The 24,336-nt window shown below is 39.2% G+C and overlaps 1 protein-coding gene across 1 annotated transcript in view; it reads left to right on the top strand.

Annotated features, from left to right (window-relative positions):
- The first annotated feature begins 350 nt into the window (after positions 1-350).
- Positions 351-24,336, top strand: part of erbb4 (erb-b2 receptor tyrosine kinase 4) — a 298,636-nt gene continuing 274,650 nt past the window's right edge. The window contains exon 1 of the mRNA XM_011489669.3: positions 351-1,003. Coding sequence (XP_011487971.1) covers positions 934-1,003 — 70 coding nt within the window. The 5' untranslated portion in view covers positions 351-933. The remainder of the gene's footprint in view (positions 1,004-24,336) is intronic.

Genomic DNA, 24,336 nt, shown 5'->3' with positions numbered 1-24,336 from the left:
GTTGGAATGTTTTTTTTTTTTACATGTTATCAGTTTAATTATTTTCCCTTTTTCCTTAATGTATTTATTTAGTCATTATTTTTAATGCATTTCCCAAAGATGAAATATATCTATATAATCTCACAAAGCCTCTGATCTTGAAAGAAAAAACAAATTAGCATTTGTATTAAAAAGGAACTCAATTGTTTAAATAATTAATAAAGAAAGAAAGTAAGAAAGACAAAATAAGGCTGTAAGAAAAGAAAGAAAGAATGAGCATGAAGTGTGTTCTAGTTTGAACCGCTTTACTTCCACCTCACTGCGCAGCTTCCCTGCCAGAAGTTCCCTCAACATGAATATCTTATGGAACGCACTGGAAGCCCCCTTCAGTGTTTCTCTGATCTGTTTTGCTGATCACAAATGCATATCCGACTTCGTCTCCCCTCTTCTCAGTGTGACAGGTGCAACAAAGCCCAAATCCAAATTCAGCTGATTTTGGTTCCCCGTGTAGACCAATGGAGGCGCGCGTCTGGCTGTCGCCGGCGGGGTTTCGGCTGATAGTCGGCCACCTGTGCCAATCATGACGCCTGTGGGAGGAGCTAAGCGCCTCAGAGGTGTGTCTGAAATAATTCGAGTCTGCAGCTGCATTTCGCGTCTAAGTCGGGGAGTATTGGCATGATTTCTGTGCTTCATGCCGTCTAGAAACGCTTCTTGTTTTTGGTTAAAAACCATGTCCGCTTTCATTTGAGTCACACATCAGGCTTGAATGAACAGAGAGGCGAGCTAAAGCACAGTCCGGGTAAACTGCAAACTTACTCAGAGGCTGCACCACAAGTCTGCAAAACTCGCGATCTGAGGAGACACCAGACCAGACGCAAACGAAATCATCATTTAGGAAGGAGGGATACGCTTTTGGACATGTGAACTTAAAGGAGATACCTGTCAAGCACAACCATGAAACCGACGACTGTCCTTTGCTGCTTCAGCTTTCTCCTGCTGCTTGGGTTCGGCTCTTCTCAATCAGGTGAGTGAAGGCTGAGTGCTTGCACCCCCCACCCTTCCTCCTCCTCTTCCTCCATGTGCATCGGTGGAACTGGTTAGTGCGCTCAGGGCGCAGCGGAGCTGTCAGCGGAGCTACTTGTTACGCTTAAAAAAACAAAGCTGCTACGGTTTGTTAGAATATTTCAGCTGACATTCCTATTGATTTGGAGGAACTGTGGGGTGGGGTGGGGTGGGGGGGGGGACTGAGGGTGCCACTGAAGCACAGGTGGAAGTTGTAGATAACTGAGTAAAATCAACCCAACAGAATCAGACAGGCTCTCTGCGTCTTCCTCTGGAACAGAGCGTCACTGTTGAATCTGTGAAAAGGAGAGCATCTGACATCGCATTCATGCACCCCCCCCCCACTTAAAAAAAGTAACTCTCCAAAAAAAGTAGCAGCCATTGACATATTATGTCATCACTATCGTGAAATACTAGGAGTGTGTCAACTAAAAGTTGCTTTTAAACTGCGTCGCCTTTTCTCCAGCAGAGCCATTTATCTGCGATGAGCAGCGACGTTATCCATGCTTCTGGCTTTTAATGAACGCAGTGAGCAGGACAGCGGGCTGCAGCTATGAAGCAGCTTTACGCGCTGCCCGTCAAAGACACTCGCTTCAGGGAACTTTCTCCTGCCGAGACCCACGCCGGTGCGCCCTGGGCGCATTGTGGTGTTAATGCGCGTAAACTCCATCACCTGCGCAAACGGCGATAACGCCGCCGAACATGCGTCCATGTGAGAATTGTTTAATCGGGACATGCAGCATAGCTGACACTGTGAAATTTCATTACTGCTCACCTCGCTGAGGATTCCCACAGTGATCATGTGGATCTGAGTGTGAGGACCAGCGCTCACGCACACAGCAGGACTTCTCTGGTTTGACAGTGGCAGGACTGTTTGCTCGGTGCAGTGGCGGTCTTTGCGCACAGGGCGGCATTGGTGCACTCAGTGATGCGCGCTTGAAGGTAGATGGCATAGACAGCATCAACGACCCCTTACTCTCATCATAAGCATGCATAATCACCTTTATGCAGGACTGAAAAGAAACTAGATCATGACTGCGTAAATATACGCTGCGCTTTAGGTGGGAGGCTTCCTAATCACAAGATATTGTGTAAAATCACGTGGCGTTCAGCTAATTAAGAAGTTGAATCTTAGTTCAAGGTTTATTTTAACTTTTTTTCACAAAAGATTTGTATTTTTGCTTCAAAAACGATCTCAGATATTTATTTAGGGCAAACTCACACCAACCTCGTAGGATCATAAAAGGGGGGAAATCCATGTATTTTAAAATTTAAAAGAAGAAATGTCGCTCCAACAGCCATATTTTGATTCTTCTAAATGTTGACAGAACAAACGCATTCTTTTCTTTTGGTCTTAATGTTAAGCAACGACTGTCATGACTTTCAAACTCTTGAAGGAGGTCTACTGTGTTTAAAGGGGGGGGAAAGTGTAGAAAGACACGTGAGGAGCGGTTTACACAATGACTAAAGATAAATGTCATTAACATGGATTAAATGTTGATGTTTTAAAAGAAAATAAGGGAATATTTGATGCGCGGCTGAATTTGAGCAGCTGTGCGCGCAAATAACTTTCCGCACAGTGGCACCGTTTTTACGCTTTTACAACCCAAATCTTGTTCTTGACGAGTTTCAATTGCTAAATTAACGAAAGAACTTTTATTAATTTAGTTTGCTTTATACCTTGGAATGTCTTGTTTAAAAATACCAATTTTCTCTTGGGGGGGGGGGGGGGATTAACAAAACGCACAAATGTTGTAATGTTTCACCAGCTGACCGGATGTTTCAGGTTTTCAGACGACAGCAGGTTGTGCAAAGCAATATGCTTTGTGTGACCATGTGGTTCGTGCACAGCACACTCCTCTTCATTTGACTGCTGCAATGCACGGAAGCCGGAGGAGCTGGGGACGCATGCAGATGCCGTTCCGGAGCCATATGGCCACATTCAAAGGCTGTGTCTGAAAATTCAAGTGCTGGTATTTTGTGTACGAAGGCGTGAATTCGAGTCATCTGTTCAATGCAAATCTGTGTGAATCTGGCAGAGTGTTATCAGTGCAATTTAGATAAACTACCTCTTCCAGCAATCCTGCCTTGCAGCTCTTTCAAAAGTTTTATTCTTTTCCCAGCAGACTCAAAAGAGGGATGAAGGATGTAGCCCAAGGGTATCTGATATTTGGGTTCTGTGATCCTTTCTTTTCCTAAAGTTAAGAGATCTGACTCAGTCCGGTGTGGGTTCAGTTTCAAAATATTTGCTCGGTTTAAAAGCAGCACAAAAATATTATCAACATGGATGCAGGGACATTTTGACATCTTACTTCAGACTTTCTGTACTTTCAGAATACAGAATTTTACATTCTCTGCACTGGCTAGTTTTTACTACCAGTTGGAAATTGAGGAAAGAATAGTGTGGCATTTAGCAGCCCACACAGCTCCGCTATGTCACAAAGCCCTTTCCCATTCATATATGCTGTTGCCTGTTAAAGAATCTCTGACCCTTCGCTGGCACCAGGCTTTATACTAGAAGAATAGACGTCATTGATTAGGTGCTGATCCACTTCTATGTTTTGAGGAAAAGGAATGTGATCCTTGGCAGTTGTGCCATCTGGATAAAAGACGAAGAGTCACATTAGGCCATTGATCCTCCAAACGGACAAAGCGGGAACAGAACTGATGGTCAAGATGTTGGTTAATATTCAGATTGTGTGAGGCTCTGTTCCACCACCACAGGGACATGTGCATGGGTTGCATCTTATTTCGCGTCTTGTAATAAAAGTGACGTTGAGTTCTTCAGGATTTTCATTTATGAAGACGTAATTGAGGCCGCTGTTTTCCACTTTTGACTTTTTGATGGGCTTGGAGTGTCAGCAGTGAGCAGAAATGATGGGGCTGTATCTAGTGTGACCTTTCAAACCCCCCGCTCTCTCATTTATCACCTGCAGGCATGAGTGCAGCATACATGCGCATGTATTCTGCCATGTATCATTGTCAGCTCAGCCATTACATTTTCTATTAGAGTGTGGGGCTAAGATTCCAGCAACAACTCCATCTTCTTCATCTTTATTTCTAATATATTTAAAATAATTCTGTTTGCAGCCTGTTGTAAAAAGCAATTAAATTGATTTTTTTGAATGGATATGTTGTAGGTAAAAATGAATGTTCATTTCCTGGGTGTAATGCACTCTGTCTGTTTCTCTTTTTGCGCTCCTTGCACTGAATGAGTTTGAAGTTTTGTTTGGAACAGAAAAGAGAAAATGAAAAGAAATAGAGCCGGAGAAAGACATGCAAGAAAAATAGTGCCAACCTTAATGGGCTCTGAGTCCTCTATGTGCTGTAAAAGCAAAGACCTTCATCGACAAGGTTGTGAAACAAACACTCAGAAACATATTTACTAAAGACCTGCGCCATCTCCTTTTATGAAAGCAGTTCAGCTTGTTAGGACATTTTAAATGATTAGTTTCAACAAAAGAGAAATAAATCAGCAAAGCTTATATAAGAGTGGTAAACATGAATTTCTATGGAGTACTTAAGGGGAAGCGATACATTTAAATCCATATTTCTACTTGGTGTCAGACTTTTTGGAAAAAATAGGTTATTGAAGCATCACACACACACTGTTGTTTTAATTTTTCGGTGTCTTGGTAATTTAAACTAATATTTTCAATCAAACTGGACTTAAATTTATATATTTGAGCTAAAATATAATCATCTTTTTTTGAGTCAAGCAGAATCGTGATTTGAATGATTTTTTTTTTTTTTTTTTTCCAACTTTTAAATAAATCTAGTGATCTGTTGAGCTGCCCTCTAAAGTCCAGTGTGTTTGTGCAGCAACACAGATTGGACAATCAGACACTCCATTTAACAAGAACCTGCCGGTTTGTTTCGCATCCTCAGGGGCCTCTGTAGTGTTTCCCACACACTTGGAAGGAGAGGATGAGGAAAGTATTTAGTTACTCGGAGCCTGCCTTTTTCCCAGTAGGATGTCACAAAATCCAACACAATGCTCTTTTAAACGGTTTAGCTCTTTTGCAGAGCTTCATCATTTAGCATCATGAGAATTCACAAAACTTTTCTTTGGATCTGGATCCCGGAACTTTTTCTTTTTTTTCTTTTTCTGACACTATCATAATTCTAGTAGAGAAAAGCTGATGCATACCATTCATTTAAAACATAGTTAATTGCATATTTATGTCCTGCATGCCATATTTAATCAAATTTCATCCATTAGTTATGTAAATGAAAATAAGAGTGCTTGAACCAAAGGTGCTCATTAAGTTCCTCTCTGAATCAAACAAGCTGCCACTTCAGTTGTAATATGTATGTTTTTTCTAAAACAATTCCTAAACTGTTGTTTCACATTAAAAGCTAAAATAAAAAAAATAAAATAAAAAAAAATTGTGGTTAATTGCCTGCTTGGGTAGTTGTACATAATGACTGTCAGTCAAAAAGAAAAGTTAGTGCTTTGCTTTAACAACAAAGAACTTTTTTAACTTTAAAAAAGGTCAACTCTAGTGATTACAGTTAATTTAGGTTTTCAAGAGTTCGTTCTATATTACAACTTCTTAAGCTAAAAATTTAGATTAATAAAAATGATTAAAAAGAAACCCATCAGACTGCAAAGCTGCACAGTTGTCTGTTAATTTTGCAGCAATGGTAATTTAGTATGATGCAGACAAAATAAAAATAAAAAAGTGCATTGATGGTGATCAAATAGCAATCATAAAACAACAAAACAAAGTGGAAACTTTTTTTTTTTAATATTCCAATAGTAAAATCAATGTGAAGCATGACTGCTGTTCGCATTAGGTGTGTATTTTAATTCATTGCTGTACTAAAACTAAATATCTTATAGAAATATAACAAGAATACGCTTTTCTCGATTTTTGGTTCATTTCTAAATAATTAGGTAAAATATGCTTTCATGCAGCACAATGCTGCTTCCCCCACAAAAATAAATAAATAAACCTCAGGATTATGGGTCTTATCAAAATAAACATGAAGTTGTCGCTGGAAATCTGTGCCATTTTTGCATCCCACAGTGACGAACACACTCCAAGACTCACTCCCCCACACTTCTATCCATGCCTACGCCTTCACATTTCCTTCACTTTGGCCCGGTACTCTGAAGTACGAGGCAAATGTGCAAGTTGCACTCTTTCGGAAGCCTCGGCCCTGTGTTCACTAAACAATGTCGATGTTGAGAGCCTAGACGCGCCATGTATGTCTGTCACTTTGCAGGGCTTTTGATCCCCCTTTGTTGCTGCTGCTGCTCCTCTAACAATAAACCCGTCTATCCTCCACATCCAGCTGCAGGGATGTAGGAAGCTTGCAAACCAGACCCTTTTGACAACCACATTTTGAAGGTTTCATAATGCGCCAACAAAGGGTGTGCAAAATGCACAACATATACTTTGTTTGTGGGGACAGTGCCCATCACAGGGTGTGCGTGAAAGCATGGTTAGAGGGATAGAGAGTGACTGACAGACTAACCCAGCTCCAATGATTCCCTCTATGCTCCTGTGTCCGCTTGTTCTTCTTCCTCCGCCCACCCTCTGCCTTCATCCCTGGCTTTGTAAGCCTCCACATAATGTGGGAGCATTAAAATGACAATGGAAATTATGGCTAATCTTTGTTAAGACACTCATTACCGCCACAATTTTAAATGGAAGTCTGATGATAAGAGTCAGTCTGCCATGTTTTTTTTTTTCTTTTCCCCTTCTCTGAGGAGACAGTCTGACATGTCAGAGTGACGTGTTTTATTCTCACTTTTTTGTGGTATTTTTTTTCCATTCCCGCTCCCAGTTAATAACGGTGGCAAACATATGAAAGGATGATAATAGGCTGACAACTTGGGCATGAAAGACTAACTCCACCTTCAAACGAGCTTTTGATGCACTTCTGCATGTGGGTGTCTGTTAGAGAAATGATTTCTTTTTACTCTTCCCCTCTCTGTCATTTTCTTTTTTTAGTGATCCCCTTTTTAAAATATTCATAGCTAATCTCCATGTACAATGTCATTACAGACAGATCTGATATGTACAACAGGATGTATGTTTCACGTAAGACCTTGTTTGGTTTGTTTGTGCACCTCAACCCAGATGAACCGGATTTTGGATGTCATTATGTGGGCAAAGACTGACTAAAAATAAAATTCATACATTATTGAGTAGTGTTGTAGTAAGAAGGGTTTTTAATCAATTCAGGCCAAAAAGCCTGTACTTCACACTGTGTTAAATTTTAACCTTTCCCTTCAAGAATTTTAAGCTGTTAACTTTGTGCAATTAAGCACAGCTGAATGAAATACTTAACAGATCTACCCCCTAATGTCTTTATGCTTTGCAAACATGGGTCAAACCTTTTACCATCTTTGGGGCACTGCTGTGCTCCCATTAATGTAGCAGTTTGCCCTGCATTCCTGCCTGCTTTTCTTGCCAGTGGATTTTTTTTTTTTTTTTTTTTTTTTTTCATTTGTGCTGGAAGGGGTGCGGGTGGTTGGATGGGGAAGGTGGATGGGATGTCCTTTTAAATGAGGCACTTGGCGTTTGTGACCTGTAATAAATGAGTTTGCAGTCAGTCATAGCAGCTGTAAGGAGGCATCTGGGAGCAGCAGAGAGGGAGAGGGGGGTGGTGGAAACATTTTATCTGTGCGAGGATGAAAAATGACTGCACCAAGCAGGGTATCGCCTGTTTGAAAAATAATAGAAATGCTGGTAAATTTCAGCTGTTTGTCACACGGAAGATTTGTTACAGATTATCTGACCGAAATGCAACTCGTGATAGCTACTATTTAAAAAAATAAAAAGAGAAGCCTATTGCGGCCTTTTTCAGATACGGCATATCTATGATTAAAGACCTCATCAGTCCATTAAAATGAGCACATTCATTCTTTTCACACACTGGTCACTTTTTCTGTTCATGTCATTTGGAGATTCACTGAAACATGTTCACTTAGCTGCCAGACGCGAGGGGCTTAAGGTTTGTAATGAACACAAGATACATATTTATTTAAGATATTCATTTATTTTTAGATAAAGTGGCAAAATTCAGAAAACCTCAGAAACCTTCTTCTTTCCTATACTTGGACTGCTAATGAATAATTAGGACTAATGGCAGCTCTTTCAATGTCCACATCATGACCACTTACATCTGAGAATGCCATCAGTGGTTATTTTAGTTTGTGATAATTGAAATTTGAATTGAAATTTATTGATTTGTGTTTTTCTATGTCCTTTTAAATTGTTCAAAAGTTTAGCTTATCTAACAGGATAATCCTCTAGTGGTGGGCTGTAGGGTGCGACTGTTTTGATGAACATAAACTGAAATTAAAAAGTTAACGTATTTTTGTTGTGTGGATTCTAAAATGAAACTTTTTTTTTTTAAATTACACAAGTCCGGTTCAATGATCCTCCTAAACAATTTACAGCTCATAATATGCGGATTTGTTTGTGTTGTTCATCTTTGTGTGTTCTTTTGATGGACAAGGACCCGTCTAGCGTGAAGGCTTTTATGCTTCTCACCTGATGACAGCGGGGACGGACTCCAGCCACTTCTGTGACCCTGAACAAGTTAAAGCAGGCATAAAAACACATGAATATCTGTTTATGAATCACAGCCTCCACAACTAGGATTGCATATATTTAGTTATATGCTCTGATTTTTTAAAATTATTTTTCAATTACGAGAATCTTGAAGTGAACTCTCCTCCAAGGCACCTGCATTAATGTGTATTTGGCTCATGTGAAGCAGCAGTCACCTTGCAGCAGAACAGAAATAGTGCAGCTCTTTTTTTTTTTTTTTCCCTGGATGTGAAGGTACATAAAGCACAAGATGAGAGGAGCAGGAAAGGCAATTGACCTTGGTTGCTTTTTTGGGGGGGGGTCTATTTAGCCTTCCGGATGCTTTTGTTCTGCGGGGAAGGAAAAATAAAGGTTTTGGAACTAAATCCATGGCAGTTATTGTTCATAAGAATGTTGAAAGGCTGCAATTTGAACAACATTGTTACATTTGATGCATAATAACATGCTGTCGAGGAAGTTCATCTTTGTGGTAATGTCGCATCAAGGCTTAGCCTCTCTTCTAGTCTTTCTTTTTTCCTTTTTTAGTCGCAACAACGAATATATGGTATTAAAGGACTAAATCTGTGATCCTTATGAGCTTAACTGTATTAAAAGGATGCGAGTGATCCACAAATCAAACTGAGGAAGAGCTGATGCCTCACTTTGCGTACCGTTCATGAGACGAGGTGCTTTATCTCCTCCAGTCACCAGAGCATGTATAAATACATCAACTGGAGGTGTGTGCATCCTGCTGTTTTCAGTCCCCCTGCTTTTGTTCCGAAATCTGTATCCAACAGAGAGACATTATCCCCCCGATGGCAAGGTGAATGGGGTGCTGATGCAAAGCTATTAAGAGCAACCAACGCGTGAAGAAAAAAATTAGGAATGGAGAAACTCAAAGAACAAAATGGCTAATTTTAGTCAGAGTGGCCAGTCTGTCAGGTACACAGGAGGAGGGGGGTGTCTTTTGGTTTAGGATGGGATGAACATCTCTAGAGTCTTGGTTAAAGCAGTTGCTATCACAGGAGCTGGACGGACAATTAATCAGAGAGAACCCTGGGGGGATGCGGGGGCTTTGACAGGGGCACTTCATTCTGCAGGACACACACCTGCGAAAAGGCTCATCCAGCTTTTCTCTTTGCTTATGTTCTGTCCATCTCCTTGTCGATATTTTTGTCATTCTTCTTTTTGCTCTTATCGCCCTTTAATGTTTTGCTATTCTCATGTTGACTTTCCTTTTCTCTACTTGGACTTATATTTTGTGTTCCTTCTTACTACTTTTAACTTCTTGGTAAATCAGTTTTGACTTTTTGTCACCTTAAACCCAATATTCCAAATGCCACCAGCTACAAGTTCTATTTCAGGAAAGAAGGATGGAGCCGTTGGTGGAAAGAAGGAAATACGCCAGACTTCTGGCTATACATTACCTTATCCAGTCCTCTCTTCTTTATTACTCTCTTCCCTCGATTCCTGTCATCCCCTCTTTTCCTCCACGGCTGGTGCTGAGTGATTGATGCGTTCAGGTTTGACGTGGCCCGGCTCACTTGAGGGCGTTAGCAAGGACACAGGGAAAGACGCGGAGGAGATTTACGCAGGAAATTGAAGCAAAAGAAAGAAAAGAAGAGCCACTCAACACTATTTACTGTCATGGCAACATTGGACACAGTTGGATTAGTCAGAGCTGCATGGTGGCGCAGTGGTTGGCGCTCTTGCCTTACAGGAAGAAGGCCCCCGGTTCAAGTCCTGGCTGGGGGACATGAAACAGACCATCAATGGGGGACTTTTCTGTGTGGAGTTTGTATGTTCTCTCCGTGCATGCGTGGCTTCTCTCCGGGGTCTCCGGCTTCCTCCCACCGTCCAAAACATGCTTGGTAGGTCAATTGGCAACTCTAAATTGTCCATAGGTGTGAGAGTGAATGAGTGTGTGATATGTGGCCCTGCGACAGACTGGCGACATGTCCAGGGTGTCCCCTGCCTTCGCCCACAAGTGACTGGGATAGGCTCCGGCAGCCCCGTGACCCCGAAAGGGACAAAACGGAAGAAGATGAATGAATGAATGGATTAGTCAGCATTTTTATCAGTTAGATTGTAATGCCATTTTGGGAAAAAAGTAGTCCAAAAATGTAGGGATGTAAGTTTATGCAACAGCTTTTTATTTTCTGAAACTGACTTGATGCTGCTGATTATCCATGTCTGGTCACTCATACACTAGGTCCAGTGTATGTGCGTTGCTGATTTGTATTGGGCGCAGCCTGTGCTGCCTTTCCTCCAAGGGGGGTCCTAGCCTTCCCAGTAAGCAAACACCCATTTGACATAGAGCTGGGAAAAGGGAACAAGGGCCACAGTGTCTCTCTGCTCTGAGTGCTTTGTGCTGGAAGAGGCTCCTGCTGCATCTCCTGACTCTCAGCCTCACGTGATCAGCCTGGAGATGAGAGGGAGCACTTTGAACATCCTCAGAACTTGATAAGTTCATAACCCCATAAAAGGGATGCTAACGTTTTACAATCAAGTAAGGCTTTCTATCAGAGACAGCAAAAGCCAGAATTACACACTCTGTTGGCACAATCACTCATTATGTGAAAGACAGGCAAGCTAGCTGTGTGGAGCTCATGCTTGTATGTCAACTACAGGGTCCACCTTTTGTGCATTTCATTCCATATTGGCGTTGCAGCTTTATAAACGTCTGAGTCAGCACTGGCATAATCTTTTCTTAGGACATGCACTTGCATTAGTTGTAATGTACTGTTTTCAAACAGCCTGTAAGCTGCAGGGTGTGTGCATTACCTCTGCAAGGGTTGTTAAAAGAGGTCAACGGTGAGATATGCAATGTTTGGAAAATTGTTTATCTGGTTCCTATAGTTTTAAATCCTCAAAATACTATCATGTTCTCTGCTTCATATCAGAGTTAAGCCTCATTGGCTTTGCAAAAATAATAATAATTTTGCACTACCAATGATTTTAAAATATTCTTTTCTGATCCAACCTGCTTCAGACCTTGGGCAAGGGAAAAAAATAATATCCAAAAAAAAACAACCCATTAAACTTGGTTGTGGATTGTTGCTGATCTTTTAACGTTTTCCATTTTTGTTGCATGGGATTGTAATTACCCAAGGCTCTGGTTCTCAGCTGGAAAAAAGGTAAGAATCCTTCCCCCTCAAGGTAGGGGAGTTAACATACCTGGACTTGTGTTAACATGTGGGAAAGAGATGTTAGATGAGTGCAAAATTGACTGACCAGTTGGCACAGCATAAATATTTACATGGAGCTAAAGGCTCTCCCAAGGATGGGGGTTTGGTTTTGAGACTCAGTCTCACATGTTAGACTTGAAAATTGACATGAGAGTCGACCTGGATGACTTGTAACTTGACTTGAGGTTTGAGGATTTGTGGACAATAATTATTTGTTAACTTTAGCTTTTGTTTGTTCCAGAACATCACTGTCAGATCTCTCTTCTACTTGTGCGATGGGAATGCTGAAATCCAAACTGTTTGTTATTGTGTCCCTGCAACTCCTTTAAAAATAGTTTAATGACAAAAGATGATGAAACATTTGTTAAGCACATAATTTATAATATATGCATATATAATTTTAGGACCTAAGACCTGATAAAAATTTTCGGCTAAAGACTTGAGGCTTGAAGTTAAATCCACATGCCTCAGATTTGTCTTAGAAATAAAGGGCTCTACTGGTCAATTCGAATTCCTTCTCTAACCTCACCTGTGGACATGAGCAGTGGGGAGAAGCAGATGAGATCAGAGATCCAGGTGAACGTAGAGAAACTTACTTTATAGGGTGGTCAGAGTATTCTTTCTGTACAGGGTGCAAAAGTAATTTAAAAAAGCTCCTCCTCCACATGCAGAGAAGCCCATTAAGGGGGTTTAGACATCTAGACTTAATGTCTGTCAGGGTGCCTTCCTTGTGAGATGTTAAGAGTGTGTCCCACCAGGAGGAGACCCCCTGTGACTGGAAAGATGTAGTATCCCATTTGACTCAAAAAAGCTTCAGTCCCAATGGAAGTGCTGAAAAAGATGGCAATAAGTAATATAAGGTTGCCAAACCAGATTAGCTGCAATGACCGGATGGCTGGAGCTTTTTGTATTTTTGCCATATCTGAAAATAAATAAAGAAGAAAATGGAAGTATGCCATTTTGATCCAATTATTTTGCACACTTTTAAGTTGTATTTTATTTTTAAAAATGGATTAAATCCCCCCAAAAATAATTTAAAGTGAATATCTGATATATTTTATGACTAACATGGATATTAGATCCTGTTTTACTATTTAAAGACTTCAAAGTTTTAAAAAGAAAAATGCAACAAGTTTCAGTGTTACTAGATTTGGTGTTTTTTCAAGTAGACTGTCAGTTTCTGCTTTTCAGAGCAGGTGGAATCTCTGAGTCGGTCTTTGTCTATGTGTCTCTCAGGTCAGAGCTGTGATTCTCCATCTAAGCAGTAAACCCCAACCACAAGTTTCTTAGGCTGATTCTCTTATAGCCACCCAACACTCTTCAGGCGTTTTCTTCTTCTTTTGCTTGGCAGCAATGCAAAGTCAATAGGATGAATAAAACATACCTGAATTAGAGTCCTCTACCCTGGGAAATGTCAAGCTGTCAGTATAGCTTAGTGGGGAAACATAGGGCCAGTCTCAAGGGTCAGACAGATTATTGCGCTGCATCTACAACAATGCAGCTGGGCCAGTTTGTTTCTTTTTGCACCTCAACTGCACAAACTTTAGCTTTAACTACCCCCTGATGAAACAATTTCTATTTCCAAGCAGATAGTGGGACTACAGAGATTCTGTTTTCACTAGGGCTTTGCAGACTCCACCAATGTTTCTGCAACCACTCATCAAACAGGCCTATGGTAAGTTATTTTAATTTGGCAGAATAACTGCCATTTAACACACATTACAGTGCACTCATCCCCGTCTGAGGCAATGGCAGTAGCAAATTCCCTGCAGATAATTATCTCCTAATTAGGGCTGAGGTCTAGGTTTACTTAGGGTTGGTCATGTGGAGGGTTGAAACTCAAAAGTAACTCCAGCAACATGAGCTGCCAAACCCTATCAGCCTAATGGAGAGTCATACAGCGAGGGCCCTCAGGGGCCTGACAGACTAGCCTGACTTTCTGTCTTAAACCAGCCAAAACTCAGGCGCACACATTCTCACACACTCACACTTACTCAGTACCATCCAACAGGTGATCAAAACATGAAAAAGTTGTCTTGGGCAGGTTTTGTGTGAACAGATATTTGTGTGTTTGTGACTGTGTGTATGGCAGAAAATTTTTTTGTGCATAATTAAGAGCTTAGTAATTAGCTTATTAATCTTATAGTCTTCTTCAAGCTACAGTTAAAGAAGATAAAGAATTTCAAGTGAACATGCAAACAAATGTGCAGATTTGTTGTGCTACAACTCCAATTGGAGGCTGCATTGTGAACAAATTTTCTTTTTTCTTTTTTAATGTTTGATGGGTAGCCTAAAATCTCTCACTATTTTTATCTTTTGACAGTTTTTATTTTCTACTACATGCATAAGTAGGTAACAAAAAACTGAAAAAAGTATGTACAGTACATGTGATATTTTAAACTTAATCAGCCATTCCAATGGAAATTGAGCTTTTGATGTTTTTAACATGTTCTTGTGAAATTTTTTTCATGATGAGGACATGCAGAATATTAAACTTAAGACTGCATTTCTGAGTATTTCTTTATTCAAATCGTAGTCAGTCGTAGTCAGTCAGGAGCAAACAGCTTTTTAAAAAAAAGCTTGTTTGCTCCTGACTGGCAACGGCAAGCCACAAGCTCCCTGCTCTGCTCCATTCTGATCCACTTGCAGATAAATCGATGCATTAAAATTGTAATTTTTCTTTTCTGAGCTGCCATCTGGCTCAAAACTGTACGAATATTTCTCGCCAATTTTGTTGCAACGGTAATATTTGGTTGGGGGTGTGAGGGGCTGTAACCTTGTGAGAGAGTGTGTTAACAGATTGATGACGGGAAGTAGGGTTGCACTCAGTCCATGTGAACAGTCCAGTCCACAACACAGAGCTTCTGCTGCTCTGCCAAGAATGTCCTTGAAAACGGCACAGGTTTTTTTGCATAAACATAATTAAAAGACCACTGGGAATTTCTTTACAATATATCAAAACATTATTAGAGTGGGACTTTAAAAAAATAAAGAATTTTGTACAGAAAACCCAACAAAAAATGTATGAATTATGAAAATTTGTATTTAGACAGAATGAGAGCGTGTGCTCAAGAAAATAATTTAATTTAATTTTTAAAACCAACTTTTATGTATTAAACACTACGGAGCCCCTAAAGGGCCATTGGTGAAAAAAAAAAAAAAAATTAAGGGAAAAAAAGTTTTTTTTGAAGTAAGTTAACTTGCACCACTTAGTTTCAGGTGTGCAGCAGTTAGTTTCAGATGCTACTATTGATACTAACTGGTGTGCACCTGAAATTAACTGGTGCGCACCAGTTAGTTTTTTGTTTTGTTTTTTACTTCCAAAAAATTTTTTTTACTTCAAAAACAATTGTTTTTACTTCAATTTTTTTTTCATTAATGGCCATTTAGGGGCTCCGTACTTTAGGGGCTCCGTAAAACAAACATCTTTACAGTTATTTATTTAAATGAGTTTTTTCGAATAATTCAGCCATGTCCAAGCTTGATCTTTTAGGCCAATGTCTTAACTTGTTGCTTCAGTTTTCCCAAAACACTCTGGCTCCTAGTTTGATGGTGGTGTGTTTTTGTTAAAATCCAGTCACTTGTACAGCAAAGCAGTGTCTCAGTGATGCAGCCATCACCATATTTGATGCTTACAAAAAGGTTTTCAAGCATTTTAGCATTTCAACTACAAATAAACCTTGATCATTTTCATTTGAAAACCAGTAATACAGACTTCACTGTTTGATAGAATATGTTTTCCAAAACAGTTCTTATTCCATTGCCTGCCAGCTTTAGGTTAAGATCTTCATATTGATCTGAGGCAGCACCTTTTTGATGTAAGGAAAAGTGCTGTTTTGTGTGCGTTTATTTGTACATTTCCAGCCAAGGCACATTTATTTCAGGGACATGATCTCTTTTGTTAAAAGTAAGGTTTTTTTTTTTTAAAATATTTTAGACATCTGAAAATTGGCCAACCAACATGATTGTAGAACAGCTCTGATGTTTGAGTGCATTAATTTTTTCTTTTCTTAAAGTGATGCATGTTAGCAAAGTGTAGCTCCAAAAAAATACATATATGTATGTGGCAGTAATTTACTGAATGACCTTAATTTATCTGGTAAAATGGTCAAATAGCAAAACATCAACATTTCAAACGCATTTATAGACCCACTCAAATGAAAATTGTGTTTTTGGTGTTTTAACATGTTCTTGTGGCATTTTTCTCATGATGGAATACAAATACATTAAAAAAGTAAGCTTAAAATTGCATTTAAAACCCACTGTGAATCAGGAGCAGACGCAAAAACGCCTTTTGAAAAAACTTGTAGTTGATGCGTATACTGGGATTGTTTTTAAAACTGATCTAAATATTAATTCAATGAGACTTTTAAGACAAGTTCACATATGTTTTAAAAAACAGTCCGCTTTAAGTTTCATTTTTTCTAATATTTATTAGATGTTTAATCAAAAATTAAATCGTTTGATTTTTAAAAGTTAAGAGTTCAACAGTCTGTCATTTAACAGCCCAGTCCACCTTTGCTATATATATCAGTGGGGGAGAAAAACATTGCTGATTGGCATATAATTAACTAATGAAGTATTATTGAAAATGTCAACAACTTAATGAAACAAGGGCCCACAGTTAATAAACTACAAAATAGTGACTGCTTGTGCGCTTCTGCACCACTTTCAGTTAACCTACCACCCTTTGTGCTTCATATGTCAGTACTTCAACACCAAGCACCATAATCAACATAATCAAAGTTTAAAATAAAGTCAGCACAGCCCTCTTGTAATGAGATCAAATATTGCAAAGGTTTGTTTGAAATTTTTCCCAACTTGGCAGATGCGCAATAAATAAGAGGAAGAATATTCATTTAAAATAAAGATTTCTTATTTATTTATTAATGTTCATCTTTTAGCTCTTTGTGATCCAGATTCAAAGAACCAAACCACCTCTTGAAATTGACAGTAGGCACGTGTGGTTTGTTTGCAGGATGTTGGCCTCTTTGCCGTGACAGCCAGTCTGTCTCAGAGGAGCAGAGTGATAGAGAGGAGCAGTGAAGCTGGCAGTGTGCTAATGGATGTGATGCTAATGACCCCTGATCCAATAAACAAGCTCTCCCTTCACGTACTTTCACCTCTGATCTCCTTCTTTGCCTGTTTAACAGTCTCACGGGTACAATGAGTAGAGTTCAGGAAAATTGCCAAAATCTGTACAATAGGTGATGGCGGCAATGAATGAAAGGCTGATACAGTTATTCTGGGTAAAGCATTTTTACTGTCACTAAATCACTGCGTTTATCTGTCAACAATATAAACAGATTTTGCATTTTTATGTTTTTATTTAGAACAGCTTTGTATTTAGGAAAAGGAAACTTGTTTTTGCTGATTTTACAAAGACTAAAAAAATCAGATGCAAATTTAATTCTCAGGACAATTTAAGACAAAACTGTCCTGTTTTTTCACAAGTAGGGCATTCTTGTGGATTTCTCATCTGAGAAAATATCAAAACATGTACACAAACTCTATAACCACACCTCACCTACACCGTTTGTCTATTTTTATCCTGTTTTTTTTGCATAAAAACCTGTGATGTTGTGCACATTTTGTCCCCTCTCCCTACCCCAGAGAAATGTCACTAGGGCGAACATCGTCCGTCAAACTGGCACCTCTGACAGAGTGCTTGGCTAAAAGGCCATGCTCCGATTGGCATGGGATCCCCTGGCTGTGCTGTGTCAGGCTGCTTGTTCTCCTTCCCTTTCCTCCTCATGTCATCAGAATTCTCTGGCCTGTTTGGATGTAGGGTTCTTCGGCACGTTTGCCGAGTTTTGAAAGCATTAGGCGATTTTCTTTTTTTTTTCTGAAGCCTGCTGTCATTGGACAGGTGGGCAGTAAATCGCACTACGTTACATTTTGATTAAAAAAATTGAGTAAATAAGCATCCTGTTTATAGAGTGAATTATTGTCTTTTTGAGAAAAACAATCAATAAAGAACCTTGTTTGTTTTTTGAATAAATGATTTGAGCAATTGTTTTTAACATCTTATATTAAGGCCATTTGAGTTTCTACTGAAATAAAGTGATGTGAACGGCTGTTTAAACAGTAGAATTTATGTGAACTGCTCCAGTCCTGTCTGGTTTCACAAGAGTACACATACAGGAGGTTTGCAAGGGATTGTGGGAAAAGGTTTTTTTTTTTTTTTTTTTTTAGAAAGTTTGCATGATTACATCAGAGCAAACAACATATCCCTCCTGAATGTTTAAAAGTTTTTTTTTCCTAATTGATGAGACCAAAATGACGATATTTAGCCAAAATGCAAACCGCCATGTTTGGCAAAAGCAAACACAGCATATCAGCACAAACACCTCAAACCCTCTTGCTTGTTCTGCTAACACGAGCTCTGAGAACTTTAAAGTCCTAAAGTAAACAATGAACTCAACTTTTAGGCCGTCTGTGTGATAGTGAGTGCTTGAAAGACGGTTGGTCACATAACACCCAGTGATCCCAAAAAAACCAGCAAATCTATGACAGGATGTCTGAAAAAGAGCAGGACCAGTTGGTTTAGTTCTGCTGCAACAGAGGGCTTAACCCTTTCAGGCATAGTGGTCACTACAGTACAACAAATAATTGTCACAAGAACAGTCATCGCAACCTTTTGCAACAAATAGTGCATTTGAAAATATTATTGATTAGTAGTAGGTAAAGTTTCTCATCTTAAAATGAAAGATCAATTGAGCCAAGAGATCACCTCTGAAACAGAAAGTAAGATAACAAGTTTGTTGAAAGATGCTGAGGCTGTATGGGGGTGCCGTCATTGGCAACCAGAAGGTCGTGGTTCAACTTCCAATTGGGACTTTTCTGTGTTTGCATTTTCTTCCCGTACATGCCTGGGTTTTCTCCGGGCACCCTGGCTTCCCCCACAGTCCAAAAACATGCTTCATCCATTATTGGTTACTCAATATAGACGTCAGGTGTGAATGTGCGATGGTGTGGCCCTGTAACAGACTGCCGACCTGTCCAGGGTGTACCCCACCTTTGTCCGCTGACAGCTGGGACAGGCTCTTCAGATGGCTGCTAATGAGATGGATGAAGATTCTTTCTGTCAGTAAAAGAACAGGACTAGATGTATTTCACTTGTTTGAAATAAAACAAACATTTTCCAAGTATAAAATTGTAATAACAATGACATGATTAGCTATTCTTTAAAAAGTATTACTCCATTTTTGGAAAAGCAAGTGCGGTATTTTAGATGGGCTGTATTGGCATTACTAGAACAAAGCAATGAGAGGCAAAGTTCTTTTTAGTTTATCACATTTGTTTTGAATTTTTCTGAGTTTTTTTTTTCCAATCTTTTCTTGGGAGTCTGATTACAAAAGAATATATGACCAGATCTCTTGATATACCTGATGTAATTAAAAAAATAATAGAGTTAAAATGTCATCTTCTTTGTTTGTATTGATTGTCTTTAATTTTATTTTTTTCAGAATCAACTTAACCAATTTAAATGTGAAAAGTAGGAGCTGCATATGTAAAATGCATACCTGCTTGTTTTAAAAACAAATATTTGCTTTAGTGGAATCGATCAGCTGGCAGCCTCTCGGTGGGCAGATAACCCCATTAATTGCTGTTCTAACTTTAGAAACTGAGCCTGACAGAAGAGAGAAGTGATCATGGGCTGTTGATAGTGTTTTGTGGAAGACTGCTGCCCATCTACTGTGTTTCTCTTTCCTCTTCGTGATTAATATTGATTACCCGCAGAAACCAATAAAGTCATGGCTCTTTGTGACTCTTAATTCCGGTTAAGGCAACTTGTCTTTTGAAGGAGTTGCATCTTTTAATTAATTGTTACCTCTCTGTTTGAAGAACACAACCGTGTAGAGGTTTGAGACATTTTACTTCAATTGGTGTCTATTTAAAGGTGTTTTATAACAAAAAACAGGGTGTTTTTCTGAATTTAATATTTTTTTTCCAGTTTGGTTTAGAACATTTAGCTTTCATAGTGGAATTTGACCATTTCCCAGCAGGAGTTTTAACCCTAATCAGCTATATGAAGATGTGTGGTTTGTGGGTCATATATGTGACCCCTGTGGTGATGAGCTTCTTTAAAGATGCACTTTACAGCTTTGTTTCTTTTTTTCTGGAATTTTTCACAATTTCCATCCATATAACAACAAAACAAAGATTTTAGAAATGTTACAAAACCTGTTTTCGTTTTCCTCCTGTTTGGTGTTGGGAAGTAAATCAAACTTGTTTGTACAACAACACACTGAGAAAAGTAGATGCAAAAGATTTACAATTTACTCCATCCAATAGGTATTATTTACAGCAGGATTGTGGCACGTTGTTTTGCATCTATGTTATGCACGTCTAAAGGGCAGCTACTAATGGGGACGTTTTATGCAGATATGGCTGTAGGGATTGTGTCAAGAAGGGGCTATTGACAGCACATTGTTTCTTTTGAAAAAGTTTGAAATTTCAGCAGCATCAAATATTGAGACATAGTGCAAGGCATGTCTAGGTTTACAAGGTTGGTTCTTTTGGGAGTTAATAGATAATCTGGAACTGCCGATGGAAAATAAAGGTAACAACAATGATGTTTTTGTTTTTTCTTCCAATGTCACTTGCCACAAGTTTGTTTTATGGTCCATCATCAGTAAAAGCAGATCAGCATGTGCTGCCATAACCTGGCTATCTCATCCTTGAGCTTGTGTCACTCAAAACTGCACACGCCATGCTTAATAAATTATGTAACAACTTCAAGGCTGTTTCTGATCATTTTTTTTAAACAGTGTCCCATTCCTAGTATTCATTCTCTACTCTCCATTGTTGTTGTTCACCTTTTGGCATATCCCGTCAGGGGTTGCCACAGTGAATAAGCTTTTCGGTGATTGGTGGTTTGGCAGAGATTTATACGCTGGATGCCCCTCCTGACACAACACTGTGTTTTATCTGGGCTGGGGACGGACAATTTAAATTCCAATCTATTGCACATACATTCTTTTTTTAAAAGGCTGTTTTGCAATGGTTATTCCTTACACAATCAGTATTTGACTAATTTGACTAAATGACTAATGGGCAATGCATTTGACTGCGCCTTCAATGATGCTTTTGGATCTAAATAAAGTTCCAAGTGTGACCGAGAAGTCAAAATCCTACTTTTTTTTTTTTTTTTTTATTCCATTATGTTTGTAGATGTGCTAATGGACTCACAACCGATTGTAAGTTCACATTCTATGATTTTTTGTGTTAATGTTGTCCATGTGGCTGTATGTAAGTTAGAACATCATCACACAACACACTTGTGATGTGGAGCCGTAAACCTAATCACTTTTTCTTTACTAGTATCTCCCGGCCATAATGGAACTGTCTCCAATATCTTTATCCCAGGCATACAAACGACTGTCAAACCTTTCATGGAAATCCTTTTGGATTAGAGATTAATTCTTTAATTCTGCTTTCAGAATCTTTTTGAAGAACATGAAATTTAGCAAGTGCTAAAAACTGAGTAAAACCTAAGGGAGGATGGGATTTCACTCACCTTCAGTACCTTCACCTTCAAGGATTTCATGAATAAAGGTTTTAATCTATTCTATGCATATGTATCCAATACCTTATTTTGACAGAGGAAATGTGCTCATTTATGATGGTTTAGTGGGTTTACGACACATTAGTGGAATTTGTGAAGCTGGTGGCCGAATAAATTTGTGAGCAAAGGAGCTTTACTGGATGCAGTTTGACATGTCACTGTTCTGAATTTGCTCATTGCATTTCTCTGCCATTGCATGTGAAGATGTGGTTGCAAAGCATTAACTCACAAGACATTTTTCTATATTTTTACATCTGGGAGGAGTAAGATATGTCGTGTCTGATTATTTTGCAAACATGGTGAATTTTGCACAGTACTGTATTTTTTGTGCTAACCATAGGCCTACTTCGACAGTGCTACCTGGTAATTCTCTTTTCCTATTTGCAAATTTTTGCAAACACGCATGCACCCACGTACACACCCACACACCCACACATGAAGGGTCACACTTGGATGTGAAAGCAAATCGTTTAACTTTTAAAGTTGGACCTTTAATTAGCAGAATTAGTGAAAGATCAAAGAGGCCAATTTAGGGAGGTGTTTTGTGATAGCACAGGGCTCATTAGCATCACAACACATGGACACAGCCATGAAAAGGAAAACTGGCAGAAGGAGTCTCATTACGGAGCACTGCTGTGCACACACAAGGCCACATGCAGACAGATTGGCCATCAGGAGACATATCGAACAAGTAGTTCTAACACAAAAAGACACACGCTCAAGCCAGCAAACAGAGGAGAGCGCACTGACACCTGTGGTTACTGTAAGAGATTAGAACCATCATTACCTTTTACATGTACACATGCAGGCACATATGTAGATGACTGCCAAACAGAAACCTGTTTCCTTTTTCTTATCTCTGAATATACGCTTAGTCCAATCTGTAGAGTTGCACAAATAAGCAGCTTCACCTTCAAAGTCAGATCTGCATTGTTTTCAATTCAGTCATTCCACACTGTTTGAAGTCAATACAGATAAGATTTTATCTGGACTACCTGATCCATCCTCATTACCTTGATCTAACAAACCTTTAGCAGACAACTATTGTGTCTGGCTATTCATACTGATGAAATAAGCAGAAGGTAGGATCAAAGCAATTTTGGGATGGCCCTTTACTTTAGCGGTTCTTCGGTCCAGCGACATGGGTTAATGGAGCAGATGCTCTTAAAGAGAGCATCAAAGATCTGAGTGCATTTCAAGCAGAGATGCAAACAAAATGTACTGTGAAGAGCACACACGACCCAGGATAACACGCAAACCCTTCTGTATTTTGCAACATTTATTAGGTATAAGTCTTATTGCTACTCTCAATATAAATGTTCTCCTTGTACTATCATAATTAAAAATGTGGAGAACACTCTGTGCTGTTTTTCTTTTATCTTGTGTTATTTTACTTTCATGTGCAAACTTTGTGAGAAAGTGTTTGAATTTTCTCTCCTCTGCCTGCAAGTCACATCAAATATTATACCAATGATGTTTGTTTAAAGAATACTCTGCATTTAATTTGCATATGTTGGCAACATTTCTATTTGAATCCGACCATTTTAGCACAATGTCATGTGTGAATAATGGCCCTGGATAAACTGTAAAGATTTTCAAATTAAAAAGAGAATAAAAGTTTCCAAATACAAAGTAAACATTTGGACGATCTCCATATCCCTGTCAGTGTCTTTGTTGTGAACCTTATTTGATCAGCTGTTTTGTGGGAATTGTGGAACAATAAAAGGATTCCTCCCTATAGTGTAGTGTTTTATGAGGTAGTAACGGAGGCAAAAACAAGTTTTATGTGAATGCATGAGCAAGAATGGCAAGAAATGCCTTTCATCACAGTGGGACACCTGTCAGTCAGCTGATTAAGCTATCTCTAGTTTGTGGGGCCAACAGGGATTCAGTGTTGTGACATTCCCCTCCACTGTGTTTGAATCTCCTAAGGAAAATAATTGCAGCTGAACTCGTGATAATCAAGTTGATGTAAAATGTACCCTTTTTTTTCAGAGAAACTTCAAGTTTTACCTACTTTTTTGCCTGTTCTTTCCAGTTGCCAATGTGTCTCTTTATTTTCTTCCAGCTTGCCGGAGTGTTGTATTTGTCCATCATTATGGTGCACCACACTACTAAAAAAACAGACAAGATAAACTACACACCATATACATTTCTTGCTGTCTTACTTTTAGGGGCACTGATTTTGAAACAGCAGTTAGATTTGGCCAAATTTTTAACCATCAACTGTATCAAAAAACTGGACTAGGTGACTGTGACGTCACCCATAGAAAACGGCTCAAACCAAATGTTGTCAATTGAGTCGCCAATTTTTTGCAAAGCCGCTACATTGGAGCCAGAGGACGTCAATGAGCAGGGATTGGTGGGAGTTGATCTGAGTCATCACTTCCAGGGCAATCACTCTCGCCATTAGCAGTGAGCTTGTTGGAAGTCCCCACCACTTTCCCTGAATCAGGGGCCAACAGACTCCACCTTTTTACTGGGGCATAAAATCTTTTAGCAGCTATAAGTATTTAATTTATCAAATAAATCAGTTCATGCATTTGACCAATCAGATGGATCCCTTTGATGTTAGATATCCGCCTCTTATATAGACAAGGGTCATTTGGTGTGTAATTTAAGTTATGCTGACTTATTTTAAATAAACTGTTGCAATTAAATGGAATTGAAGTTTTTGGTTGTTTAGCCATTTGTTCATGTATCGCAAGTCATATCATCATCGCAATATTGATCACTAATATTGCATATTGCAAGTTTTCCTCATATCTTGCAGCCCTCGTTGCTAACACAAATGGAAATTGGTTGAACTCGAGAAGACTTGACAGATTGATAGACCAATTCTGTACACTATGTCAGCCACTTGGTTATGGCGTCCTATGACTGTTCTGCATGCTAGCAACTTGCATCATGCTGTCATGTTTGTCTGAGGGGTGTCTCTTGACAGTCTGCATTAAGTCAGTAGCTCCTGGCCTCAACTGATTTCGTA

The sequence above is a fragment of the Oryzias latipes genome, chromosome 21 (assembly GCF_002234675.1).
Source record: "Oryzias latipes chromosome 21, ASM223467v1".
NCBI lineage: Eukaryota > Metazoa > Chordata > Actinopteri > Beloniformes > Adrianichthyidae > Oryzias > Oryzias latipes.
Note: the sequence above shows the minus strand (reverse complement) of the source record. Positions and strands in the feature narration are given on the sequence as shown.